Below are 26,577 nucleotides of genomic sequence, written 5' to 3' on the forward strand. Positions count from 1 at the left end.
TTTCTTAAACTCAATATTTTCTAGTTGGTGTATTCACAGGCCTCAAAAACACGTCAAATATTGGGAAAGCTAGCAGCAAAAATGTTCTTTTTAAGTTGTACATAAGACAAGGAAAAGTGTTGAGCAGCAAAAAGCAATATTGTTTCTAAGGCCAGGAAACAAAAAACAAGTTACACGTCACCCTGCAAAAAATTCCCAAGGACTACATGCAGACCACAAAGTGGCTTATGAAGTAAAATAACAATCTGGAGGGCAAGAGTCATGGATTTGATGTCTGGTCTGTACTATCTGCTGACAAACCTGGGACAACATTGCGTATATAATTTGTATGTGCTCCTGGGCTGGAAGGAGAATAAATATATGTGACTCTAATGTTTAATTATTAGCTGGTAACACCTGCTGTAATTTCATGAAAGCACCTGGTACAAGTGTTACACTTACTTCTATCGATCCTGTGGGGAAACAGTCTGTCAAAATTTAACTTCACACAGAAAAAGAGGCTACCAATGCCCATGGAATTGTACATTATATATTCACATCCTCAGCAGGAGGATGCAAACACAAAAACTGTCAGAGGAAATCAACAGACATGGACATGGAAGTCATTGCCCATTTTCCTTTGGGAATGTGGAATAATCAAAAGGAAAATAACCTAGGTGGGAAGAAAAAACTGTGAAAGATAACAGACAAAGTGAAGAAATTAGCTTTATTTAAGTAAAAATACAAAAGTGGTAATAATGCATATGTAGTAATTCTATATAATTTACAGTTGTGTTATGTACATAACCTGCAAGTCATCTATTAATACAGTACTTCAGAGCTTCAGTTAAGCCAAAGCAAAAAAAAGCTAGTTAACAGCAGATTGGTTTTCTGTAAGAATAGCTTGTGAAATTAGTCCATTGGTAGAAAGATTGTGACATTAGAAATACTATACACTTTACAGTGCAATATCATTATCACTGGCAAAAAGAAAACAATTGAGTGGCATCAACAGCCACACGTGGTTAGAGATTTATTAAAGCTGAGTTTATTTTTAAATATAGTTGAGATTCTTTTTAAACAAAGCACTGAACAATTCAATAACCTGGTTTATTTAAAGTAATACCATTGTAGTGCAATTGTAGTTCATCTAAGTTAGCTGGTTATAAATGTGCATGTTATGAATCACACTAATAATAGTGCATGTATAAGGAATTCATAAATTTCTGGCAAGAGGAGAGCAGCCTTTTAATGACAAAGATAGTTGCATAAAATTCCCTTCAACATTACTTCTCTATCAAGTCGGACACTAAGTCCAATTTAACAGGTTATACCAAATTCTTAGTTGATTTTCATAACTGTGCGCACAACAGTGGTGTTAAGACTTAATTTGGGTGAATTAAGAATTAAAATGACAGCAGTAAAATAAATGCTAGAAATGTATAGATGCTTTCTAAAAAAAAATTAAATGCTAGGTTTTTAAAAAATGGTATGTTCATCAAGTTTTAAAATGTTAAGCTATACACAAGCTGCTCTACAGTATTTGTCCTCAGTCAATATAAAACAAATTGTTAAATTATGCCATTAGACTTCAATTTTAACATGAAATTCCCTTCATTTGGTCACCTATCATTATGAGTAGTCGTCAAATTATTTCACAGCTCTTAGAAATTAGAAAAATCGGTCTTGAGTTGAATGCTTGGAGATTTTTTTCCAGAACATCTTGACTGTCCAGCTGCCTTCTTTGCTTTGATGCTCTCTTGATTACCTTTAACAGCTCCTTCAAGCCTAGCTTTCATTGCTGGTGACGCACCCACCAACTTCTGAAAAATGGCTGGATACTGTGGACCTTGTCGCATCAGGTTGTGTAGGGCAAACTCATGTAAACTCTTAGCTGGATTTGGTGCTGATGTTAAAGCATTTTCATCCAAAAGGAAGGATATCAGAATTGGTAGAAGCAATGCTACCAAATAAATGCCTGGAACACAAGGAACAATCAAAACAAATTAACAGTAAAATTGAATCTGTACAAATGTTTTCAAGTGCAACTAAACTGCATAAGTGAAAAGAATATTCATTAAAATCGGAAGAAAAATAATTCGGTGTGGCAATTAATAAACAAATCATTATGGAGCGGAAAGAGTAACAAATATTTCTGAAATTAATTAAATTATACCTGACCACTCAATTATTCTACCCTTCAAGGATAGCTTGATGTTGAGGGAGGCCTTAGTGTTGGCCTCAGGACCCTTGAGCCAAGGAAACAAAAAAACTAATATTTCCTAATCTTCTATAAAGCATGGAAGTTCTGGTGATGGGTCAGGCCAAGACCAGGCTTTTGATCAACGACCTAACACTTACTTTGGGCCTTAGATTTATTAAATGGTTCCTCTGGAAGGTACTAGAGAGCCAGCAGAATCCTTGAACTGCTATGAATTACCAAAAAATTTTGGAGCAGAAAAAAGACCAATTTGCAGCACTAAAGCAAAGTTTCCTGTCCTACCTGCTCACCCCTTCTCTGATGTAACTTGACAAAAAAGGGGAAAAACTGCATAAAAATGTCATGTCAAGATGGCATCCTCAGAGGCAGGTTAAGAGAGTATAACAAAGGACTCAAACATTCACCATTTCAGCAGAGGAATAAACAGCCACAGGAAATAATTACATAATAAAAGTGAGTTGCAGATTAAGGTTTCTCATATAAAGGCAAAAATCCTCGGGTCCAAAGCTAAATACATTAGAAACTCACGGTTTTCTTCATCAGCCAAACTGACCAAAGCCTCCAGAGTCTTTACCCCTTCAAGCACGGCCTGCAACTCGGCACATGTGCTTGGTTTCTCTTTTTCCACCTCGCGTAACCCATCCACAACCAAAATGGTCAGGGAGTGGATGTAAGGTGTGGACACTGCTTTATTAGGATGCTGGAACACTGACTGCAGCAATCTGTAGCCATGTGTTCGTATCTGAAATAAAAACAGCACTTTCTTAGAAAAACAAGAATACATTACATTAGAGCACGGAAAGTGAAGAACTTATTCAGATGTTCAAATTTTAAAAAGATGGAACTTCAAATATTGTCAACAGGTATAAACATTAAAAGTTAGCCCATAATAGAGGAATATCTGAGTGCCTTTCATCATTTTATCATGTTTCTGTATCATGGGTTACATTTTGAAAAGGTTGACAATAAAGGTCACTGCTGACAGTGAGCTTGAACAAAATCAGATTCCGTGCTTCTAAAAGCTAGCCACTGACCCCTGCTGTTTGCACATGTAATCACCAATTAAGAATAGGTCAAAAATCAAACAACTGCAAAGGCTGGAAATCTGAAATACATGAAGGTCATAAACACCAAAACAGATACTCTGTCAATTCCAGCTTTCTCCTTTTGGTTTCAGGTTTCAGGTTTCAGCAACAGCTCCGAGCTGCATTTCACAACTTTAATATATCCCTTTGTTTTTGCTCTCTGCCTTCAATCATCTATTAACCAGGCAGCTCTAAAACAGTACAATCATCCTGCCCCTCCAGAGATATTCCTTTGATGATATCCAACCCTCCCCACCCTCTCTGCAACTTTCAACCAACTTATTTTCTCACTTTCCCAGTTCTGATGAAGGGTCCTTGACCCGCAACAATAACTATGTTTTCCTTTCCACAGACACTGCCTGACCCGCTGCATTGGGTTCAGGTTCCACTGCATATTTCCAGGATATGCTGTTTCTTGATTTTCCGTTTCTGATCTGTCCTCAATTGACGCCTACGAGTGCGTCCAGCAGAGTCATTGGCTGGATTATAAAGAATCTCATTTTGTGTTTTGGTTCAACACAAAGCAGTCAGTTAACTCAGCCCTGACCAGAAATGATCCTTTATTCTTCTTTGTCTACATGCCTTAATAAATCTTGTAATGCATTGACAAATGAACCACTGCGAGTTTGATGGATTTCTTACAACAAGTAACTAATAGAAAATTAAATGGATAATTGACAGAAAATATGAGAAGTCTAAAACATGTTTAATTCAAAAATGTATTGGCACATTTGGGAAACGCAGAGCAAAATCTTCCAGACTGTACGATTTAATAACTCAAAACTCCTTTAAGCCTTTGTCTCTCACATTAATGGCTCAGGTTCTACTGACAAAGGCTTGCCACCTGTTCTCCATTACCCCTTAAATTACATAGCTAAATCTGGAAGGCTGATCTTGCTGGCCCAAACAGTTCCAGAGCCAAGCGGCAGGACTGTGAATGACATAATGGAGGAAAGTGGGCAGATCAAAACGAACCCTGTTCACAAAACTCTGCTTTAAATCAATAAAGTTAAAATTAACATTAAAAATATCAAAATGAAATAGCAACACAATAGATTTTTGAAAGTCACAAAATTCAGATGGGACAAATAATTGGGCAAAAGACAAATAATTATAAAAATGTTATGTTACTTTTCCCATGCAGTTCTGCAACCCCAAATGAATGGGCTTGTAGATCCAAAGGAGTAAGCCTAGATTCTTTGGACATAGCCAGCAGTTCTGCAAAGAGATGTCAGTAGTCTTCAGCATGCAAGTTTTGGGATTACCTGCACAGACGTTGGCCTAGATTGCCCCAATGAAGTGATGTAGCAGCCCTGGAAACTCGTAAGCTCTACATCCAGCTTTGCCTGAGAACTTCAATGCTTCTGAAAGCCTGATTCGCGAATTTGGCATGGGGAGTTCAGTAGTCGAGTGCAGTCAGAAAACAACTGATGAAGCTTAGCCACCCAGTTCGTGACTTTCATTTTTTTTAATATACAAATCCCAAAATCTACAGATTTTTTTGTGATCAGAAATTCCATCAGCATCATGCCAAAATGCTGACAAGACTTAGAAAATCCAGGACTTCATTTTTAAATGGATAAAACTTGATTAATAGATTTGATGAGATTTTTGCTCAGAGGCATTGTCTCTCAACTCTACTGAACTGAAGTAAATCTGCCCGAATACTTACTACTGGATTTTTAGAACCAAGGATTATCTTAAACCGGTTGATACATTTTTTTTCAAGACATTGTACACATGTGACTTCTTGATTTGCTGACATCAAGAAAATACTAATGGCAGTTAGCATGCTCACTTCATCCAGATCTGAGGGATTCAGCTCTACGAAAACAAGAACACACACAAAACTTCAATAAAGAACCAAGCAGTTTAACTCTTTTTTAGTTCATGTTAAGTGGAGGTTAAAGAGTGGAGGTTAAAGAGGCATAGGGCAGGGAATAGGGTGCAAAGATATGGAAAGGTACTTTCAATCATTGACACAACCAAGACTCTTTACTGATGCATGCACTGTATATATTATTCATGCACAAGAGAAAAGTGTCATTCAAGTTTGGCAAACACATCCTGCCTCACCATTGTGAATGGAAAGCAGCAAAGGATTGTGAAGTACATTGTCTAAGCATAGCTCAAAAGCTACCATCTGCCCATAAAACCCACAATGTGCTTCGGTCAATTCAGGCAAATATATTACAATGCTCTCCAAGCCATTTTCCTATCCTTCAATACAAAGACAATAATCAACTCTACTGACCATATCCCCAAATTATCTTGTAAATCCCTATTTGGCCTCATGCTTCCTTATCCCTATACATTTTCGGCAAACTAAGATGCTCTGTGAAAATCAATAAAACCGCACATGCTGGAAATCTAACATTAAACAGAAAATGATGGAAATATTCAGGTCAGACCTGATCTGTGGGAAGAGAAACAGAGTTAGCGTTTCAGGTTGAAGACCCTAAGTGAGAGCTGGGAATGAGACAAAAGCAGCTCATTAAGTTGCAGGTAGGGCGAGGGAGGAAGGATATGGTAAAACAAGGGTGACTGTGGGGGTAAGCTATAAACAAAGTTATCTGGTCAATGAGCAAATGGAAGCAGTTAGACAGTGAGAACGTAGACTAAAGAACATAGGAGCTGTGAAATGCGGAGCTAGAAAACATGCCTGGAAAGTCAGACTGGGCATGTTTTCCACTCCCAGAGCTGGACAAGAGGAAAAGAGGAAAAAAAAACAAACATGCTGAGCCAATTTCAAAAGATGGGCGACTGATACAGACAGAAAAATCAAGTTACCTGAAGTTGCCGAATTCATTATTAAGTCCAGAAGACTGCAATGTGCTCAGACAGAAGATGAAGTGCTGTTCCTCGAGCTTGCAATGGACCTCATTGTAACACTACAGGAGGCTGCAGACTGGAAGGTCAGAGTGGGAGTGGGATGGAGAATTGAAGGGACAAGCATTGGGAAGCTCAGGGTCGCCCCTGTGGACTGAATGCAAAGCAGTCACCCAATCTGCGTGAGGTTTCTCCAACGTATAGGAGGCTACATTGTGAACCCCAAATGCAATACACCAGAGTGGAAGAAAGTGCAAGTGAATCACTGTTTCACCTGGAAAAACCATTCAGCTCCCTGGATGGTAGAAAAGAAAGTAGTGAAAGGTCAAGTGTTGCATCACCTGCAGTTGCAAGGGAAAGTGCTGTAAGAAGGGGTGTGGTTGGTGGGAACAGAAGAGTGGACCAGGGAGTCATGAAGGGAACAGACCCTGCAAAATGCCAAGAAGCACTCTGGACAGTACCATAGATTCTTCCCCTTTTCTTGTGTGTCAAAAAGGGAAGAGTAAGAGATGCACCCTTTCTGGATCTTTCCATCTCTATCTCAGGGGTAGGCAAGTCCCAAACATTCATCACAAGTCCTCAGACTTCCACAGCCATCTTGACTATACTTCTCTTTGCCTCCTAGAAGGACTCCATTCCATTTTGCCAGTTCCTCCATTTCTATTGAATTTGCTCCAAGGAGACATTCTGCACAGATGCCTCTGAAATTTCTCCCCAAAACAAGGCTTTCCCTTTACCATCGTGGACATATTCCTTGACCACAACTCATTTTTTCTTAATCTCTGTTCTCACCACCTCTCCTCCTGGACAGAGCAAGAATAGAGTTCCTCTGGTCCTCATCTTCCACCCCACCATCCTCCAAATTCAATGGATCATCCATTGTCATTTCTGCCAGCTTCAACATTAGCCCACAACCAGATAGGTTTCCCTAACTCCCATTTCAGCATTTTGATGCTCTCCCTCATCCACACCATTTAATATGATCATGGGTGATCTGCCCATCAGACCAACTGCAATCTTGAGGCCTTGGGCAGATCACCCATGATCATATTAAATTGTGGTATAGGCTTGAGGGGCCAAGTGGTCAACTCTGATCCCTATTTTCTTCTGTTCTTACTATGGCAGAGTAGATCATAAGATCAACCTGCAACCAGATAGCTGCTTCTACCTCTGACTTCTACTGCTTGATTCCACAACCATATTCCAAAGAACTCCGAACCAGCTTCCCTTCTTTCAACTATTAAGCTGGAGGTCATCTAATACCCTCTTGCCATATTCCAAGTCCCAGTGAGTCTTGCTAACTCAGAAATCCTGTGCTCACCAGCCTACACTGGGTCTTGGGTAATCAAAGACTCCACCTTCTATTTAATTCTCACCCTCATTTTCAAAGACCATTTCCCTTCCTCACTCCATTAATTTTCTTCAGCCTTAATACCTTTCTGTGCAGTCCTGAGCACCCTTGATTTCATTGCTTCTCCAGTATTGGGCATGCCTTGGTTCTCTAGATCCTAACCTCCAGAATTCCTTCCCAAAATGGCTCAACCCTCTTTTGCTCCTGAAATCCTACTTCCTTAACCAAGTTTTTTTTACTGGTATTCTGATAATGTTCCAGTGAAGTGTCTTTGGACATTCTTAGCTTTGAATACAATCTCAATTATATAGGAAAGCAAGAAGCTCTCTTACCTGGATTCCAAAATTCCAAAACTGTTGCAAGAGCACTGCGGAGAAGCTTGGTCCATGCGGCATGGCTCTTCTCTGCCCTGGCCATGGGAGAGGCGACAACGGCCTTCAGTGCCTGCAGTGCTGCATTGACTGTTAAAGATATACAGCCATCAAGCCTCCTCACTGCAGTTTCCTTGAGAACTCCTGTGATAAGGTAAAGGACAGTGGGAAGAATCGAAACACTCCCTAGAAAACAAAGCAAGATAATCAAATATTTCAAAGAACTGAAAAGTTAACAAATATAATGTAAAATGATAATGCTACTTCTGCATTTTTGTTAACAATACTTCCCCAATAATGTTTCTTTTCCCCTTCATTTAGGTCTGTATGTAACATCTGACTCAAAGGACAAACAATGATGACCTTTTATCATGCCCATTGTACTCCTTAATGGACAAATTGGGCAGATAACGAAGACTTAATATATAGTTGATACTATTTAACAAGTTGCATCCAGTATCACATGAGAGAAACTAAATGAAAACGTCAGTATTCAGCCAATTTAGATCAGTCTACTTCATATTACTAAGTGGCTAAGAGCACTGGATAGAGAAAAAGATTTGGGTTTGATAAAATTCATAATCATTTTCTCACAAACATTAATTACCTCAAGTTAAGCTACTTTAACACAACTATTACATGGGCATCCAATCAACGAAAATCAAATTGAAAGAAATACACCAAATTTAAAAAAGCACACTGTTTTTTGGAACCACCACCCGGGACAATACGTCTCCTACCTGTTGCACACTGCAGCTGTAATATGTATTACACTGCAGTGCTACAATGGAGTGATTAATCATGGACATTACATATAATGCAGCTGCAATGGAGCAATCCAAACATATTTTGAAAGCACCTCCCATCTCTCCAGATGACAAACATTGTTGGATGGAGCAGCTAAGCTATGGAATATTATTTTCGAGCTATTATTAATAAGTTTGACTTGGCAATGATAATTACCATGCAATACAATATTAAGACTATCAAATCTTGGAATTCGTCAACAACATTATCAACTGCAGTGAAACAAAGTATTACATTGAAGGCTGTTGAAGTGTTCAAGTTTCTGGAGTGAGATTTTAAACAAGAACCTTCTAAATTATCTTAAATTAGATATGACTAGCAGAGACGCAGTGTGACATGACAATTTCAACAAAAATGGGTCAGATCCCTCAGCTTAGTATATACCTGCAACAGAGTTCAGAGTAACAAGCAACAAATATCACTGTTTTCCCAGTAGGGCCTGGCATCAATTACTTCCCTTAAGTTAAGTAATATAATGACAACTGATTAAAGCACTTTTTAAAAAAAGAGGATTCACATGCAATTGGTTGTTTAATTAAAACCAAGATTTTAACCAGAAATAAATTTGAACAAGACTTAAAGAGTTATGGATCTCAGAAGATGGTGCTGGCCATTCTGCAGCACCAAGAATCAAAACTGACTTGAACCATAATAAAGGCAAATTTCAGTTGATGCAGGAATTCTTGGGGAAAAATGCTAGAAATACTCAGTATTTCAGACAGCATGTGTGGAGCAAAATAGTTAATATTTCAGGTTATTAAACTTTCATCAGAACTGAATAAAGTTAGAAAGAAATCAAGTTTTAATAAGCAGAGAAAGAAAAGCTAGAACACATGGGGAGGGCTGTGATAGTCTGGAAGATACAAGAGATTAAACAATAAAAAAGAGTGGTGTGTTAGGTCAAATTTGATGGTCAAAATAAATGAAGAACAAGAGATCAACCAAGGAGGTGGCATAAATAAGAATAAAAGAGTAATTTGCTAGAATTCCTTGAAGAAAAAACACTGAACAGCAAGAACATAAAATGCACATGTTGGAAAAGCTTCTTTTCTGAAATTGCTTAACTCAACGTCAAGTTGATGCTGGAATCTGGTGCCAAAAAAAAGCAAACTTCTGGAAGCACTCAGTGGGTGAGGCAAAATCTGTGGAGGGAGATGGACAGTTGACGTTTCAGGTCGAGACCTTCATCCAGACTGCTCTTTTTGAAATTCAGAAGGGTGTAATGTGACAATTAAAAGATGATGAGTTATTTCTCAAGCTTGAAACAACAACAGAGGTGGAGGACATCAAGTTCAGAGAGGAAGTAAAATGATAGACATCTGGAAACCCTGAAGTACATGTGCAAACAGAACAGATATCCAGCAAAGCTGTCCATAAAGTACATTTGATTTCTTTATTTAAACGAGACCACATTCAGAGCAGTGGTGGTAGTGTACTAAATTGGAAGCAGTGCATGTGGAGCTAGACTCTCCAACTTGCCACTCACCTGTTTATTTCATACATACATCTGGCTATAGTGCACACCATTCCTCTGTCCCTTGCTATCCTGACCATATTCCTCAGAAGTCCACCAGTCAGTCTGTCAGGGAGATTCTATAGATATTACCCATGTGATCTGTCTGTGTATGCACCAAGCATGCAATTTAGCTCATTTCACAGATGATTGTGATAAAAACCCTTGATGACCTTCCTCTCATGCCCATTTTGGAGACTGGGGCTGGTCACAAGGCTACTTCAGTCACTGAGCCCTTAAATAGCATAACAACCCAGTAGAAGTACAAGGCTCTGGATAATTTGGAGGAAGTGAACACCAAAACGAAGTGCCAGCTCTTGTTGCCATTTAATTGTTTGCCTGAAGTACCTCTGCCTGGTTAGCCAGTTATGAAGCAAGCCTTCATTCCTCAGAAATTGTCTGAATGGGTTTCAGATAATGGCAAATGGAGACACGTCCAACAATAACTTTTAGCTTGGTTGTTATCAGATAACAGGAATTTCAACCTTCACTTTTCATGCATCTGCACAGGAAGCTGATGTGGAGTTAATAATCATGGAGATGGAGTGAAGTGGATTATTCTGGAAACAGCAGCCCCTGTGGCATGTTGGAAGGGATCATGGCAGATATTTTGCCTCAAGACCACTTTCCTATACTAACCCCATACTACTTGATTCCCTTGATTTCCAGAAGTCTAATTGATCTTCATTTTGAATATACTGAGCAACTAAGCTTCCAAAACCCTCTTGGTAAAGAATTCCAAAGAATCACTCCCTCCCTATCTCAATCCTGAATGGCTGACTGCTTATTTTTAAACAATGACCCTTAGTTCTAAACCTCAAGCCCTATTGTGGATTTTAATGACATCACCTCTGCTCCTTCTAAATGTAAGTATATCAGAAGTCTTTCAATCACGATCCAAACATGGGATTATTAAACAAAGTTAGAGCAGCCAGGATTGGGGGAAATATTCTGGTATGGATTGAGGATTGGCAAATAGACAGCAAACAGAGTAGGAACGAACAGATCACTTTTGGGTTGTGAGGCTGTTATTTGAGAGCTGCCACAGGGATCAGTGCGAGAGTCCCAGATATTCATCTATTTCAAATATTTGGATGGGTGTACTAAGTTCAATACATCCATAATTTTTCTAATGATACAAAATTGGATAGCAGTGTAGGCTGTGAGAAGGATACTGAAGTGCTTCAGAAAGATATAGATAAGTTAAATGAATGGCAAGGACACGACTGATGAAATATAATGCAGAAAACTGAAGTTACCCACTTTGGTCAGAAAAGTGTTACTAAATACAAGCTTTTTCTTTAAAAAAAAGTAAGAGATTGAAAGGTATGATGTGCAGAGGGACTGGATTGCCCATGTCAATGAAATACAAACCTGTAGACACAGCCAGCCATTGGAAAAGCACATTGGCCTTTACTGCAAGAGGATACAAGAACAAGAACAGAAGCATCTTGCTTCCATTATGTTGGGTCATGGTAAGACCACATCTAGATATGAGTAGAGGCGCCAAACCTGTACACAAGGAAGAACATACTTAGGATTAAGCCAGTGCAAGACAGTTATCCAGATTGATTCCTGGATGGTAGATTTGTCACCGTGGAGTGTTTAAGCAGATTAGGCCTATGCTCTCAAGAATAAGGCGATCATATTGAAACATATCAAATTCTTACAGGACTTGCTAGGTTAAATGTAGTCTTGCTGTTTCCCTCCATTGAGTGTCCAGAACTGGAGTCAGCATCACAAATTAAGTGTTTGGCTATTCAGGACAGAAATGAGAAGAAGTCTTGACCCAGAGTGTAGCAAGTTCTTAGCAAGACAGCTGTGGAGCTTCAGCTGTTGGGTACATTCAAGAAAGCGATTGACAGAATTTTAGATATTAAGAGAATCAGGAATATGGGGTTAATGGAGGAAAGTGTTGCCAAAATAAAAAAATCAGCCCCACTCTTATTTAATGACAAGGCAGGCACAAGGGGCTAAATTGCCTAATTCTGCTTCTATTTATGTTTTTACCTTAAGTGCAGGTCCAGTCCACTCAATCTCTCCTCATTGAACAATCTATCCCATCCCAGGAATCAATCTGGTGAATATTTGTTGCACTCCTTCAATCACAAGTATATTGCTGGTTAGATCTTGCTGGGAATCCAGGCCTGTACACAATGTTCCAGGTACAATTTTATCAGGGCCCAGACAATTGTTGCGAGGTATCTTTACTCATGTACCCCAACAGTGGGCTTATCAAGACCATCTTCTTTTGGATCTTCGGGAGGGGGTTGAAGTAGGCTGCACATGGTTGGGGGACCACGAGGTTGGTGACTACGGAATGGCTACCCTTTTCACCATGAGCTTTCATCTTTTGACCACTTTATCACAGACATCTTCCATGCAGTCAAAGACGTTGCCCATTATTCTCTCCTCCCTCCACTTTACTTTGCATCTTTACGTCAGTTTCTCTGCAACTCTTTTCAGATCTGATGCAAGGTCTATGACCTGACGTTTTAACTGTTCCTTTGACACAAATTCTAATTATTTCCAGAATTTTGTTTTCATTTTGTTGGAGGTGTTCATGGCATAAATACACATTACAAAATATGCTCTCAAGACTCCAATATTATACAAATAATTAAAATTTAATTTCTGTAAAATAAAATTACTGGAATTCAAATGGCAATTTTAAATTAGTTCCTAAAATATGCTCAACTTACCTGTGGGAGAGCAAACTGAAATGAGTTCAGAGAGAATTCGCAGGGCAGCTACTACTAATTTAATTCCATCCTCGGATAACAGCTGAGGTTTCCCAGAACTGCCAATTGGAGAATTAACAAGTTTAGGGTTTAATTGTGGAAGCTGACGAACAAGGACGGAGAGGGTCAACTCCAGTGTTGCGAAGACGAGGGACTTCCCTGGTACAAGTCCACCTGTGTCACTGCCCTCTCCAAACTCTGGTAGTGTCTCTTTCTCAGCAGCACCATCATCAACTGTGCAAAAAATTAGGCAAAGTAAGGACAAAAAAATTAGGCAAAGTAAGGACAAAAAAATTGACAAACTCCTTCAGAAATTTGACAAACAAGAAAAAGCAAAGCTTCTCCTGATTGGTCAATTGGCAAGTGGCTAGAATTGTTTACAACACTCAAATTCTGTGGTCAGTGCCAAGCTAGGTCAAGAGCAAGGATGAATTATGGCTTCCATGGCAAAAACAGATGATGTTGGAAATAGTCAGATCAGGCAGCATCAGTTGAGAGAAACTGCAAGTTAACACATGGGTTGATGACTTGATCAGGAATTCTGATGAGAGGTCATCAACTTTCAGTGTTAACTTTTTCTCGATCCAGAGATGCTATTTGATCGGTTGTTTTCTTCACTTTCTGATTAAACTTCAAGCTTCCAGAAGCTCCACTATTTCACTTTACTGTTTCCATAAGCTGCATTTACATGTGCAATCTGGGGAGTGGTGTGGGGAGAAGGAAATAATCAAGCTTGAAATGTCAGACTCCTGGCAACAGGATTGAGCTCACCACTCCTCTCTCCTCTGCCACGAGATCCACAATCATGAATGAAAAGCAAATTATTTGTCTGAGCTTGACTCTCAACCTTCAGAAAAGAGAAGCAAGCTGGGTGGGTGTCGAAAAGACAGAGGACCAACTTTGTATTTCTGAAGGACATTAATGAATATGAGATACGTATTTTGACCAATTCAGAACTCTCCAAACACAATAAAATTAAATCCTTAATTAAAATGCATGAATGAGTAACTTTCCTTTAACAATGTCTCTCAACTACATAGCCTTCAAACAAGTATCATTTATCACTGATTGACATAAATTTTTAGGGACTTGAACTTTACAAAATGGTTTACAAAAAAACACTGCGGCCTCTTATTGAAGTAGCTTCAATTTAGAGATGAAATTGTAATTTTCATAAACTAATCACACAAAACCTATCACTTCAAAAACTATTTACTATGACCCAATTCAAATTCCATTCAAAAAGGCAGAAAAAAATGCCCCTATTCTTGTATCACTCCTTGATTCTACTTTGCAACAGATCACTGGAAAGTGTGCATCATTGTCCTCTCTTGACAGTCCACAGGTGTTTCCTTCTTTTGGAAACACAAGAGACTGCAGATGCTGGAATCTGGAGCAAAAAAATAAACTACTGGAAGAATTCAGCAGGTCAAGCAGCATCTGTGGAGGCAAAGGGACGGTCAAAACTTCAGGTTGAAGCCCAGTGTCAGAAGATAGCCAGTACATATAAGTGAGAGGGAGGGATGAGATTAAGGCTGGTAGACGATGGATAGAAACAAAAGAAAAAAAGCAGAAAAATAAATAGGTAGACAGAGCTGCAAGGGAAGCTTAGAGACAGGCTGGCAGGTGATAGGTAGGAATATGATGGGCAGAGAGAACCAGGTGGGGGAGAGTGACATGTCCAGGTAACAAGGGCAGGAGGAGGAAGGGATAGACAAGGTGAACAAAGGGAGAGACCCTGGGTGGACTAGTGGAAATGGGAAAGGAATTCTGAGGGAGTGGGTTACATCTGCCCATCATCCCTCCTTTATCTGGTTCCATCTATCAACCTGTGTCTCAGCACTCCCATCTCACCCACCCACTCCATTTGCCCATCATTCCCCCAACTCCCAAATCTGGGCCCACCTATCACCTACTAGCCTCTTCTCACCCCTCCCTCTCATTGGCCATCTTCTCTCTACACACTCAGTCCTGATGCAGGGTCGAGACCTGAAACGTTGACCATCCCTTTGCCTCCGAAGGTGCTGCTTGACCTGGTGAGTTCTTCCAGAGTTTTTTTTATTTCCCTCTTTTGCTCTGTGGCAAATGACTTCTTTTAATCATCTTTACACATTGGAAGAGGACATGCCTGAAGTTCAACACTCTGCAATACTCAACATTTGTGAGACAGTGCCCTGAACAGTTTTCATGTGAGAGGTTGAATAATGTATTAATTTTTTTTTCACCAATTCCATGAATTCCCACCTTCTGCACTTCTCCGCTTCTCCTTTACATGCTCTTGGGCTGCTCTTATAATCTGTTCCACAACATCAATTGCAGCCAGTTGGATTAATGGAGACTCACGTGTTACAATCAAGCGATGCAAGACATTCAGTAATTCTACTCCAAGTTCCTATAACAAAGCATAATAGGGAATCTATACTGATCTCAATTTAAGAAACAGATGACAACAGAAAAATTTATTTATTATTGTACTGGAAGGATGACTTAAATCAAAGCTTTCACAGGTATTCAAACTGTAAACAGTGATGTGAAACAGATAAATGTTTTGCTTCAGAAGATACTATACAAAGTAACCAGGATCAAGATATTTATTCACACCAGGGCTTATTTTATACAGATAACCAGATAGGTGAAGCGAGCCAAGAACCAAATTTTCATTTCAAAGAAACCCAATGACTCATCCCAAAAGAAGACGAAGTGCTGAAGTCTTTATTCAGCAAATGTTAGCTATTTACGTCTTAAATTAATTTCAATTTTTTAAAATTTTCATAGGAATTAGAAAAACAAGTTTAGAAAGCCTTAAATCCACTCTAGGTCAAGAGGATAAGTGCATCAAGACAAGTCTAAACAAATAAGACTCTCCTCTGCAGTTATATTTTACTAAATGACAGAGACTTGGACAAAATTCTACCTGGATGAGCTGAAGAAAGATCCGAAATTGATTGGTGATGTGAGACATAGGATAGTGGGGAGCAAGAGTACCAACAACAGTAAACAAATGCAATAGTTTTTTCCCTTTACTGCAGACCTTCTGCAATTCTTCACCACTTTTGAGAAATCTCAGATACAAGTCAAATGATCCGAATGAATTGGAGCACTACCAATGCCCTTGACATCAAGACAGATAGATAATTTTTTCCTGGTTTCTGTTCCTGATCATTATCCAGTTACCTTGGTTTTTAATAGAGAAATGAGAATTTTGGACAAGAAAAGCCTGCGTTCAGCCCAGACAACCCCATAGTCAAACATTTACTGTAACTCTCCAACTTGAAGACAATCCCTTTGGGATACCACACAAGGATAGTGATAGCATAGAGAACAAAAATGACAAAGTAAACAAAAATTGAAATGATGTCTGAATAAAGTACATGCCCATTTTAACTTGAATTTTACTTCAAAGAATAAACCAGATTTATTTTGCTTTGCAACTTGTATATTGGAAAGACAAATTAACAAATAACGAGCAGTTAATGAAGTCCAAATTTTTAAAGTTATCAAACTGTTACTTTGCACAATCATGGATATAGATTGCATCCTTTGCAATGTCAGAAACAGTAGGAACGAAAACCAGATAAAATATGACTGAAGCATTAATAAAAGCATGGAGAATGATAATCAACCCAAAGTCAGTTGAGAAAAGCTATTTATCATATTTGTTTTAACTATCCAATGAAACATCTCAATGCTTGCGAGTTATCTGGTCTGCATCAGACAGTGCAACAGAAATGCTCTGATAACCCACTATCTGACTATTCAGTATTGTTCATGGTTCAGCATCAGGTAATGTTTAGCATACTTCCTTTCCAAATGAGCTGGGACCTGATTCCTATGCTCTCTTCCCCACCCACCTGGGCACTGATTTCCATATTCCTTTTCAATTTACCTGGTTCACCTGAAAACTTATCATCCCATGGAACATCCAAAAAAAGTGAACTAATAGTGTATTGAGGAATTCAGAGAAATAACATCCAGTAGTCTGGAAAATCTGCCTGTCTGACACCAACAAGTCCAAAGCATGCCAGATCATTACGGTATTTAGTAAATTTTTTTGAAATCTACTACTATTAGGATTGTCCATAAGGGTGCTGTCATTCTAGGTCCCAAACTTTTTTTCTTTTAATCTGGGGTAATTGCACACCACCAGCTCTCACATGAACAAGGTCCTGATCCAGTATTGTTGGTCACCATATATCTGTTTATTCATTACCTAAATTATAGCCTTTTCCAATTTATTTCCCTGACCCAAGATCTCCTGTATTTGGTAATATTATCTTTCAATTACATTTGTAATCTTTGGAAATGTAGCATGCCAGATAATTTGCACTACTGTAACCAGAGCGGAACCTGTCCTCCTTCAACATTCAAGCTGTTGTACTTCCAACCACAATAACTGAATAGCAATTTGAAGTATGAAGCAAAACAATTATTCATCTTTCTAGCTGAGAGGGCAGAGGACAATTCTGAAAATGCAATTCATTCCCACTTAACAAGATTTGAATGTGGAATCTTAATCACTGTGGCTGTCACTGTTGAGATGTGAATACGTTAATTGTTTCGTCAAATAAAAAAAGGTCAAAAATTCCCTTTTTTGTCAAGCTCTAATAAAATGATTACAATGTGGTAAGTGAAAACCAAGTAAAATGTTACAATGCAATACCTGATCGCTTCCTATTTTACAACGTGGCCAAAGCACATCCAGTAAGGAATGTAATGCATGTAAGCAGGCTATGATACTTTCCATTGGTGCATCTGGTCGTGGAGAACAGAGAAACTCGACACTGATTCCTGTAATGGTAACAGAACAGTTTATTTTCTTTCATTCTTATCATACTTAGCCTCCTTCAACCTACTGACTTACCCAATTGAAGCTGATAAATGACCCTAATGAAGTTGATAAATGGCTTAACTTAGACACAAAATATTTAAGATGGAGATAACCCAAATAATATGTTTTCTCAAATACCAAAATTCTATAAGCTATACAACTACCACAATTATAGTATTCCTGCAACATTACTGCATTTTTCCCCATTCTTGAGATGGAGCAATACGGGATCATGTCGACACGAGAAACTGCAGATGCTGGAAATCTGGAGCAACACAGCGAAGCATTGACTGTTCATTTCCCTCCACAGATGCTGCCTGACTCACCGAGCTGCTCCAGCTCCTTTGTGTGTTGCTTGGGATCATGCAGAGTACCTTTCCTTGAAATTTATTAACAAATGGGCATAAGGAACTACAAGCTTAGCATATAATTTACATTAGTGGAGCTCTAAGACCACAGTCCTGCAATAGTAGAGGCATATCTTCTCTATGTCAACATTTTCACTCCACTCTGCAGCAAGGCATCTACTACACAAGAAGTGTCAATTATTGAATAAATTTACAAACAAGCAGGGGAGTAAACACAGTATATGACTCAATAGCTTTGGTTGAGGTTGAAAACTAAATTGTACAAGCCAGAAAGATTTTATTACTCACCAAGTTAATTTACATCAGGAGATACTATACCAGGCCTCTCACTACTAGTTAAGCAAATAAAAACATGCCAGAGCTCTTACTCCCAAACTGATATCTGGCAGTTCCTGTTGGAGGAGATTCACTATCACCCACCACAGTCAAAAACAAAACTTATTTAGAGTCATAGAGCAATACAGCATCAATCCACATCCTTCAACCCAATGAGTCCATGCCGACCAGGGCGCCCACCCACCTAGTTCCAATTTCCTGCGTTCGGCCCGTAACCCTCGAAGCCCTGCCCCTCCACGTGCCTATCCAGGTGCTTCTTAAATGATACTATTGTACCTGCCTCAATCACTTCCTCTGACAGCTCGTTCCATATATTCACCACCCCCTGCGTGAAAGAGTTGGCCCTCAGGTCCCTTATCTATGTCCCCTAGTTTTGGATTCCCCTACACTGGGGAAAAGACTGCTACCATCCACCTTATCTATACCTCTCATAATTTTAAACATTTCTATAATGTTGCCCCTCATTCTCTTAAGTTCCAAGGCTAAAGACCTAGCCTGGCCAACCTCTCCCTGTAACTCATGTTACGGACTCAGTGAAAGTCCCTTTAAGATAGGGAGTGTGTGTGGGGCGTGCTTACGTCAATAGAAGATAAAGGACGTAATGACGTTGTTGAAGAAGTTAGAAGAAGAAGAAGGAGGGAGAGAGACACCAGCCTGCTTGTTTTCTCTATCGATGGATGAGAAACAATAACTGTGTTTGCCACTGAAATCCATGTATGGAAGTTGGAAGTAATCCGGTGGAGTTCACTTTGTTGCTGACCTGTAGAAGGAAACAGGTATTTGTGTGTGTGGACGACCACAATTCGGATGCTTTTCGGGATGAGGAAGTCACTACTGAGTAAACACTGGAGTGTCGTTTGGGTTCCATCGTGGAACATTTGGATTTCGTATGTACTCTCTCTCTGTTTTTCTACATCTACGTCTTATCTTCAGATAACGGTGGTTGTTGAAGAAGCCCTTGCTCATGTTTCACCTTATGACTTGCGGAACTGAACTTTAAGAACCATTCTGGAACTTGGAGTTTGGGACTTTGTCACACACACACACACGAAGAGTTTAGTTTTGGGGTTAACGTTCGGGGTTTAACATTTTTGAATCCTAACATACTAAAATTTTTACTTTTATTTTACGTATTATCATAAGTAGTAATTAATAAAATAGTTTTTAACACTGAATCATGCTCAGTGTGTTTCTTTTGTTGCTGGTTCATGACACTCAGGCCCTCTAGTTCTTACAACATCCTCGTAAATCTTCTCTGCATTCTTCCCAGTTTAACCACATCTTTCCTTTAACAGGGTGACCAAATATGTACACAGTACTCCAGGTGTGGCCTCACCTATGACTTATACAACTGTAACATAATGTCTCAACTCCAATGCTGACTAATGAAGGCCAGCGTGTTAAACACTTTTTTCACCACCCTGTCTACCTGTGACACCACCTTCAACAAACTATGCACTTGTACTCCTAGGTCCCTCCGTTCCATTACACTCCCTAGAGCCCAACCATTCATTGTACAAGCCCTATGCTGGTTTGACTTTCCAAAATGCATCACCTCACACTATCTGTATTGAAATCTATTTGCCACTCCTTGGCCCATTTCCCTGACTGATCAAGATACCCCCCCATAACCTACAATAACCTTCTTCACAATCAACATCTCTTAATTTCATATCACCCATAAACATACTGATCAAGCCTTGTGCATTCGCATCCAAATCATTTATATAAATAAAGAATAACAAGGGTCCCAACACCAACCCTTCAGCACAACACTAGTCACCAGCCTCCATTCCGAGAAACAACCTTCAACCACCATCCTCTGCTTCCTGTCTCCCAGCCAATTTTGAATCCACCCAACTAGCTCTGCCTGGATTCCATGGGAGCCAGCCTTGCAGACCAGCCTATTGTGTGGAACCTTGACAAAAGCCTTGAGAAAGTCCAAACAAACAACATCCACTGCCCTACCTTCATCTACCTTTTCAGTTACTTCTTCAAAAAAAACTCTAAAAGGTTCGCCAAGCACAACTTTCCATGCACAAAGCCATGCTGACCGGCCTGTAGTACCCTGGGCTTGTCCTTGCTACCCTTCTTCAACAATGGAACAACATTAGCCACCTTCCGGTCTTCAGGAACTTCACCAGTGGCCTCCGCAATTTCTCCTCCCGCCTCTGACCAAGTCTGAGGATGCACTCAGTCAGGCCCTGGGGATTCATCCACCTCCATGTGCTGCAAGGCTGCAAATACCTCCTCCCTGCTAATATGAATTTCCTCCACAACATTTCCACGAATTTCCCTCATCTCTTGAGCAACCATGATTTTCTCCTCAGTAAACACAGAGGAGAAATATTTGTTAAAAATTCCAATCATCTCCTGTGGCTTGAGACATTGGCAGCCGCGCTCATCTCTAAGGGGACCTACTCTTTCCTTAGCCACCATTTTACTCTTTATAAAGTTATAGAACCTCTTGGGATTTTCCTTAACCTTACCCGCCAGATCCATCTCATACCCTCTTTGCCCTCTTGATTTCCCTCTCAAGAATATACTTAATCTTTTTATAGTCATAAAAGGATTCATTCATCCCTGACCTCCTAAACCCAATGTAAGCTTCCTCCTCTTTCTTGAGCAGAGCCCCAATATCTCTCATCAGCCAAGGTTCCCTAAACTTGCCAGGTTTACCCTTCACCCTAACAGGAATATGCTGCTCCTGGACTCTTGCTATCACACTCTTAAATGCCTCCCACTTGCCATTCATTCCTTTCCCTTCAAACAGACTGTCCCAATCAACCTCTGCTAGATCCTGCCTAATTACCCCAAAGTTAGCTCTGCTCCAGTTTAGGACCCTAACATGTGGACCTGACCTATCCTTTTCCATCACTATCTTAAAACTAACAGAATTATGGTCACTAGAGCCAAAGTGCTCCAACTACCACTTGTTATTTGCCCTACCTCATTCCCCAAGAGGAGGTCCAGTATTGCACCCTCCTGAGTAGGGTCCTCAATAATATAGACTCAGGAAACTTTCCTGAACACAATTTACAAATTCCACCTCATCCAGGCCCTTAACAATCTGTGTAGTTCAGTCAATACTGGGGAAATTAAAATTTCTCACTAATACAACCCTATTATTCTTAAAACTATGAGCAATTGGGCTGGCATGGTAGTGTAGTGGTTAGTGTAACACTATTACAGCACCAGCACTGGGTAATTGAACCAGGGTTCAATTCCGGCCACTGTCTGTCAGGAGTTTGTACGTTCTCCCCATGTCTGCATGAGTTTCCTCCGGGTGCTCCAGTTTCCTCCCACATTCTAAAGACACAAGGGTTAGGAAGTTGTGGGCAAGCTATGTTGGCACTGGAATAGTGGCGACACTTGCAGGCTGCCCCCAGAACATTCTGCGCAAAAGATGCATTTCATTGTGTGTTTTGATGTACATGTGACTAATAAAGATACCCTATAACTTCTCTATTCACCTGCTCAAGTTTCCACTCACTATTGAGGGTTATCTATGATACATCTCAACGAGAGTAATCATCCCCCTTCTTGTTTCTAAGTTCTGCCCATATGGCCTTACTGGATGATCCCTCAAGAAAGTCCTCTGGTGTTACATCCTCCCTTATCAAAAATGCAACACCCCCTCCTCGCTCGCTTGTACCTCTGTCACACCTGTAGCATCTGTATCCTGGAGTATAGAAATGCCAGTTCTGCCCTTCTCGCAGCCATGTTTCTGTTATGGCTGTAACATCCCAGTCCTCAGAGACAATCCACGCTCTGAGTTCGGCCTTGCCCGTTAAACCTCGTGCATTGAAATAAACGCAGTTTAACAGGGTATTCCTTTCCCTGCCTTTACTGTGCCACTGGCTATTCTTATTACCAAACTTGCTCTCGCCAGCTACTTAAGTCTGGTGGCACATACCACTAGACTTAAGGACAGCTTCTACCCCACTGTGATAAGACTATTGAACAGTTCCCTTATAGGATGAGATGGACGATGACCTCACGATCTACCTTGTTGTGACCTTGCACCTTATTGCACTGCACTCTCTGTAGCTGTGACACTTTACTCTGTACTGTTATTGTTTTTACCTGTACTACATCAATGCACTCTGTACTAACCCAATGTAACTGCACTGTGTAATGAATTGACCTGTAAGATCGGTATGCAAGACTAGTTTTTCACTGTACCTTGGTACAAGTGACAATAATAAACCAACACTCCTTTGTCCCATGTCTTGCTTCTGCTCAGAGTCCCATCCCCCTGCCAATCTCGTGTAAACCCTCCTGTGTAGCACCAGCAAATTTCCCTGCAAGGACATTGGACCCTCTCTGGTTCAAGGGCAGCCCGTCCCTCTTGTACAGGTCACCTCTATCACAGGAGAGATCCCAATGGTCCAAGAACCTGAATCCCTGCCCCCTGCACCAGCACCTCAGCCATGAATTCATCTGGCCTGTCCTTCTATTTCTGACCTCGCTTGCACGTGGCACCAGGAATAATCCAGATATCACCACCCTCGAGGACCTGCTTCTTAACTTCTTATCTCACTCCCTATACTCATTCTGCAGGACCTCATCCCTTGTTCTCCCTATGTCATTTGTACCAACATGTACAACGATTTCTGGCTGTTTGGCCTCCCGCTAGAGAATTTTCTGCAGCCGCTCAGAGACTTCTTTGACTTTGGCACCTGGGAGGCAACACACTGTCCTGGTGTCTCTTCTGCAACCACAGAATCTCCTGTCAGCCCCCCTCACTATCGTGTTTCCTATCACTGTCGCCCTGTCTGACTACACCCTTTCCTTCTGAGCCGGTCACAGTACCAGAGACCTAACTGCTGCAGCTAGCCCCCTGAAAGAACATCCCCCTCAACAGTATCCAAAGAGGTATACCAGTTAGTGAGGGGAATGGCCACAGGGGAACCCTGTTCTGTCTGCCTACTGCCCTTACTTTTCCTGGTGGTCACCGATCTATCTGAAGCCTGTACCTTGGGTGTGGCCACCTCTGTAAAAGTCTCATCTATGATGGTCTCAGATTCCCAGATGATCCTGAGTACATCCAACTCCAGCTCCAATTCCTTGACCCAGTCTGTCAGGAGCTGCAGCTGGGTGTAGTTAGCAGGGAGATCCCGAGGTTTCCTGACTTCTGTTCGAGATGATATTGTCCAGAAGGTTCTTTGGAAATCAAAAATGAGGCGTAAATCTCGTGATCACAGCCATTTATTAGATGTTCATAACAAAGAAATAGCAGTAAAGAATTGCGAGCAAACAACACTAACTCTAACTGTAACTAACTCACTCTCACTAACAAAGAACTAACACTAACCGAACAAAGAGCCTGCCTCCTGGTCCTTCTTTATACTGAAAACTGGTTCAAGCTGATAGATAAGGAGTCTTCCTGATAAGAACAACCTGAGAGACAACAAGGACAGTCTTGATTTGCACTGCCATGACATCTCAGGCATACAGACAAAGAAACTACAGAAGTACAGAACCAATTATGCTACAAATTACTGAAAATCCACTGAACATTCACAGACAAACAGCATATTTAGTTGACAATTGTTCAAACAAAGATTTCCTCCAACAAACAGATCCTGAAAACAAGTAATACCCGATCTGTCCCACTCTTTAACAACTACATCAGTCACAGAAGGTTTAAAAAAAACAATTAGCAAAAATGGGACTAGACAAAGAAAATCTCGATAAGCCAAAATATTTTCTAAATTGTAACCAAATCCTCAAAACATGTTTAACTACCAGATTATCAGTTAGTTTATTTAATGATAAAGGAAGTGAAGAGCCAAGCAAAGAAATAATAGATTTTTTTTAAACAGAGTTAGCTTCCAAAGAAACCTATACTGGACAAGCCTCATGATTAATATAATGTAACCAAAACGTAAGATTTCGTATATTGACTGCCTAGTAATAAAACCTAAAATTGGGTAAGGCTAAACCTCCATTCTTTTTAACTTTCTGAAGGTGAACTTTATTTAATCTAGGACATTTGTTTTTCCATCTGTAAGAAGATATAATTGAATCAAGAGAATCAAAAAAGGTCTTAGGAATAAAAACAGGTAAGGCCTGAAATAGGTATATAAATTTAGGTAGAATATTCATTTTAATAGCATTAATTCGGCCAATCACCAATTTAGAGACAGGTGACCAATTTGATAAAACCCTTTTCACATAGTTCAGTAAGGTAAAAAAAATTTTCTTTAAATAAGTGTTTATAATCATTTGAACAATTGTCAACGCAATATAGTTTACCAAAAACCCATTTTTTTTCGGTATTTACAAATTAGAGACTTTCTCTGATTTCAATTACACACATTTCCTATGAGTCCTGATAAGAACTTACTAGATGTAATTTTTAATTTGAAGTCTTTTTATGATGGCTCAATATCTAATATTTATGGCAGGTTATTAGGAATGAGTAAGGCTCCCTTAGACAAAATTAAAAATGCTCGGGAACAAGATTTGCAGATTTCAATTTCTGAGGAAACTTGGAATATAATTTTTAAATTGGTCAATACTTCAACACTCCCTCCTTCAATTTAAAGTAGTCCATAGAGCTCACTTGCCCAAAGGTAAGCGATCTCGTTTTTAGTCGGATCCATCTCCTTATTGTAATAAATGCAATAACAGAGAGGCTTCTTTAATCCACATGTTTTGGACATGTCAGAGTCTTAAAAAATACTGGATAGAGGTATTTCAAACTTTTTCTGTGTTTTCTAAAATAAATTTTAAGCCTAATCCTTTGACTGCATTATTTGGGATTGTTGGAGAAAAAGATAGAACTTTGGAGACTTCTGATCTACACATATTGGCTTTTATTTCTCTTTTAGCCAGGAGGGCTGTGTTGCTTAAATGGAAGGAAGTTACTCCACCTACTCATGTTCAATGGTTACGGGATGTTATGTCATACCTAAATTTAGAGAAGATCCATTATTGAATTTCTGAATCTAACTTAGACTTTCAAACATTGCGGGGACCTTTTCTGAACTATTTTCAAAACCTTTGATCTGGTTGTTAAAGCACAGATATTGGTTAATATCATTATGTGTTAAAGGTTTTTCCTTGTCTTTTTTTTTAAACCAAACAGCTTCGGTCTTGGTAGTGGGTTCAGATTTTCTTTAATGAAATTATTCCTATTTGTTATTAATCATCATTTTTCATGACCAATATGGGGTATTGTGATTTCAAGTATGATTTAATATAATGTATTTAGTAGTATTTCATCTCCTTTTTGATTCATGTACTCTGTATTTTCTTTGTGGAATTAATAAAAATATTGTAAAAGAAAGACAAACGGGATATTATACAAACATATAAGCAAGCATAAAGAAAAGGTAAACTACAAGAAAAATAACAATTTAGACCCAAATCCAACACTTCCCACATTCTGCAGGAGCAGCATTCCTCTCCCCGTCATCCTGCCTACACTGAATCACGTATTAAGGATCAACAACAAAATAAAACCTTACTTGTTTTTAACCTGTGCCTCCTCACTGAAGCCTTTTTAAAGGTCCACTCTCACTCCCAACACTTGGGCTACTTACTCAGCCTCTTCATGCTGAAGCCTCTTGAGCCAAAGCCTCCCCACTTCTGTCATGGCCCACTCTCACAATGGCCACTCCACTTGACCCTACCTTCTTTAATCGAAGAACTTAAACAACATTCGCAAGGCAAACATTTAACACCCTTCCCTTTTGAGGTGGTGGGGATGAGCTGTTTTCTTGGAATCTTTGTGGTAAAGATACTTCCACAATACTGCAAGGTTGACAAATCCAGATTTTGACCAGCAATGATAAAGGATCAACCACAAGCTTGTGAGATCATCCATATGGTGGCCTTTCCAGGCACAGGTTGCCCTGTACCACCAGATGGTAGAGACGTCTACTTGGAGGTGCTGTCCAAGTCATCTCGGTGAGTGCTGCGGAACATCTTTTTAATCATACAGACTGCAATTATGATGTTCTGTGGAAGGAGCAAATGTTCAGATGATTGATTTAGTGCCAATTAAGCAAACTGTTTTGTTGAGTTCCTTAACTTTTGATAAAAATGCTTCAGGGACTCAGAGGTGAATAATTCTTCATTGATAACCTCCTCTTGTAAACAGAAATTTCATGCAATTGGTCCAGTTAAGTTTCTGAT

General features: G+C 39.7%; 1 protein-coding gene across 6 annotated transcripts in view; it reads right to left on the reverse strand.

The window, feature by feature from the left end:
• Nucleotides 1–701: 701 nt before the first annotated feature.
• heatr5a (HEAT repeat containing 5a) overlaps nt 702–26,577 on the reverse strand; it is a 96,636-nt gene continuing 70,760 nt past the window's right edge. For all 6 annotated transcript variants that reach the window (XM_052025504.1, XM_052025514.1, XM_052025524.1 and 3 more), the window contains 7 exons: nt 17,558–17,685; nt 15,142–15,289; nt 12,859–13,131; nt 7,798–8,022; nt 4,958–5,109; nt 2,729–2,942; nt 702–1,957 (listed from right to left, as the gene is read on the reverse strand). In XM_052025504.1, coding sequence (XP_051881464.1) covers nt 1,644–1,957; nt 2,729–2,942; nt 4,958–5,109; nt 7,798–8,022; nt 12,859–13,131; nt 15,142–15,289; nt 17,558–17,685 — 1,454 coding nt within the window. In that variant the 3' untranslated portion in view covers nt 702–1,643. The remainder of the gene's footprint in view (nt 1,958–2,728; nt 2,943–4,957; nt 5,110–7,797; nt 8,023–12,858; nt 13,132–15,141; nt 15,290–17,557; nt 17,686–26,577) is intronic.

The sequence above is a fragment of the Pristis pectinata genome, chromosome 1 (genome assembly GCF_009764475.1).
Source record: "Pristis pectinata isolate sPriPec2 chromosome 1, sPriPec2.1.pri, whole genome shotgun sequence".
In the NCBI taxonomy this organism is placed as follows: Eukaryota; Metazoa; Chordata; class Chondrichthyes; order Rhinopristiformes; family Pristidae; genus Pristis; species Pristis pectinata.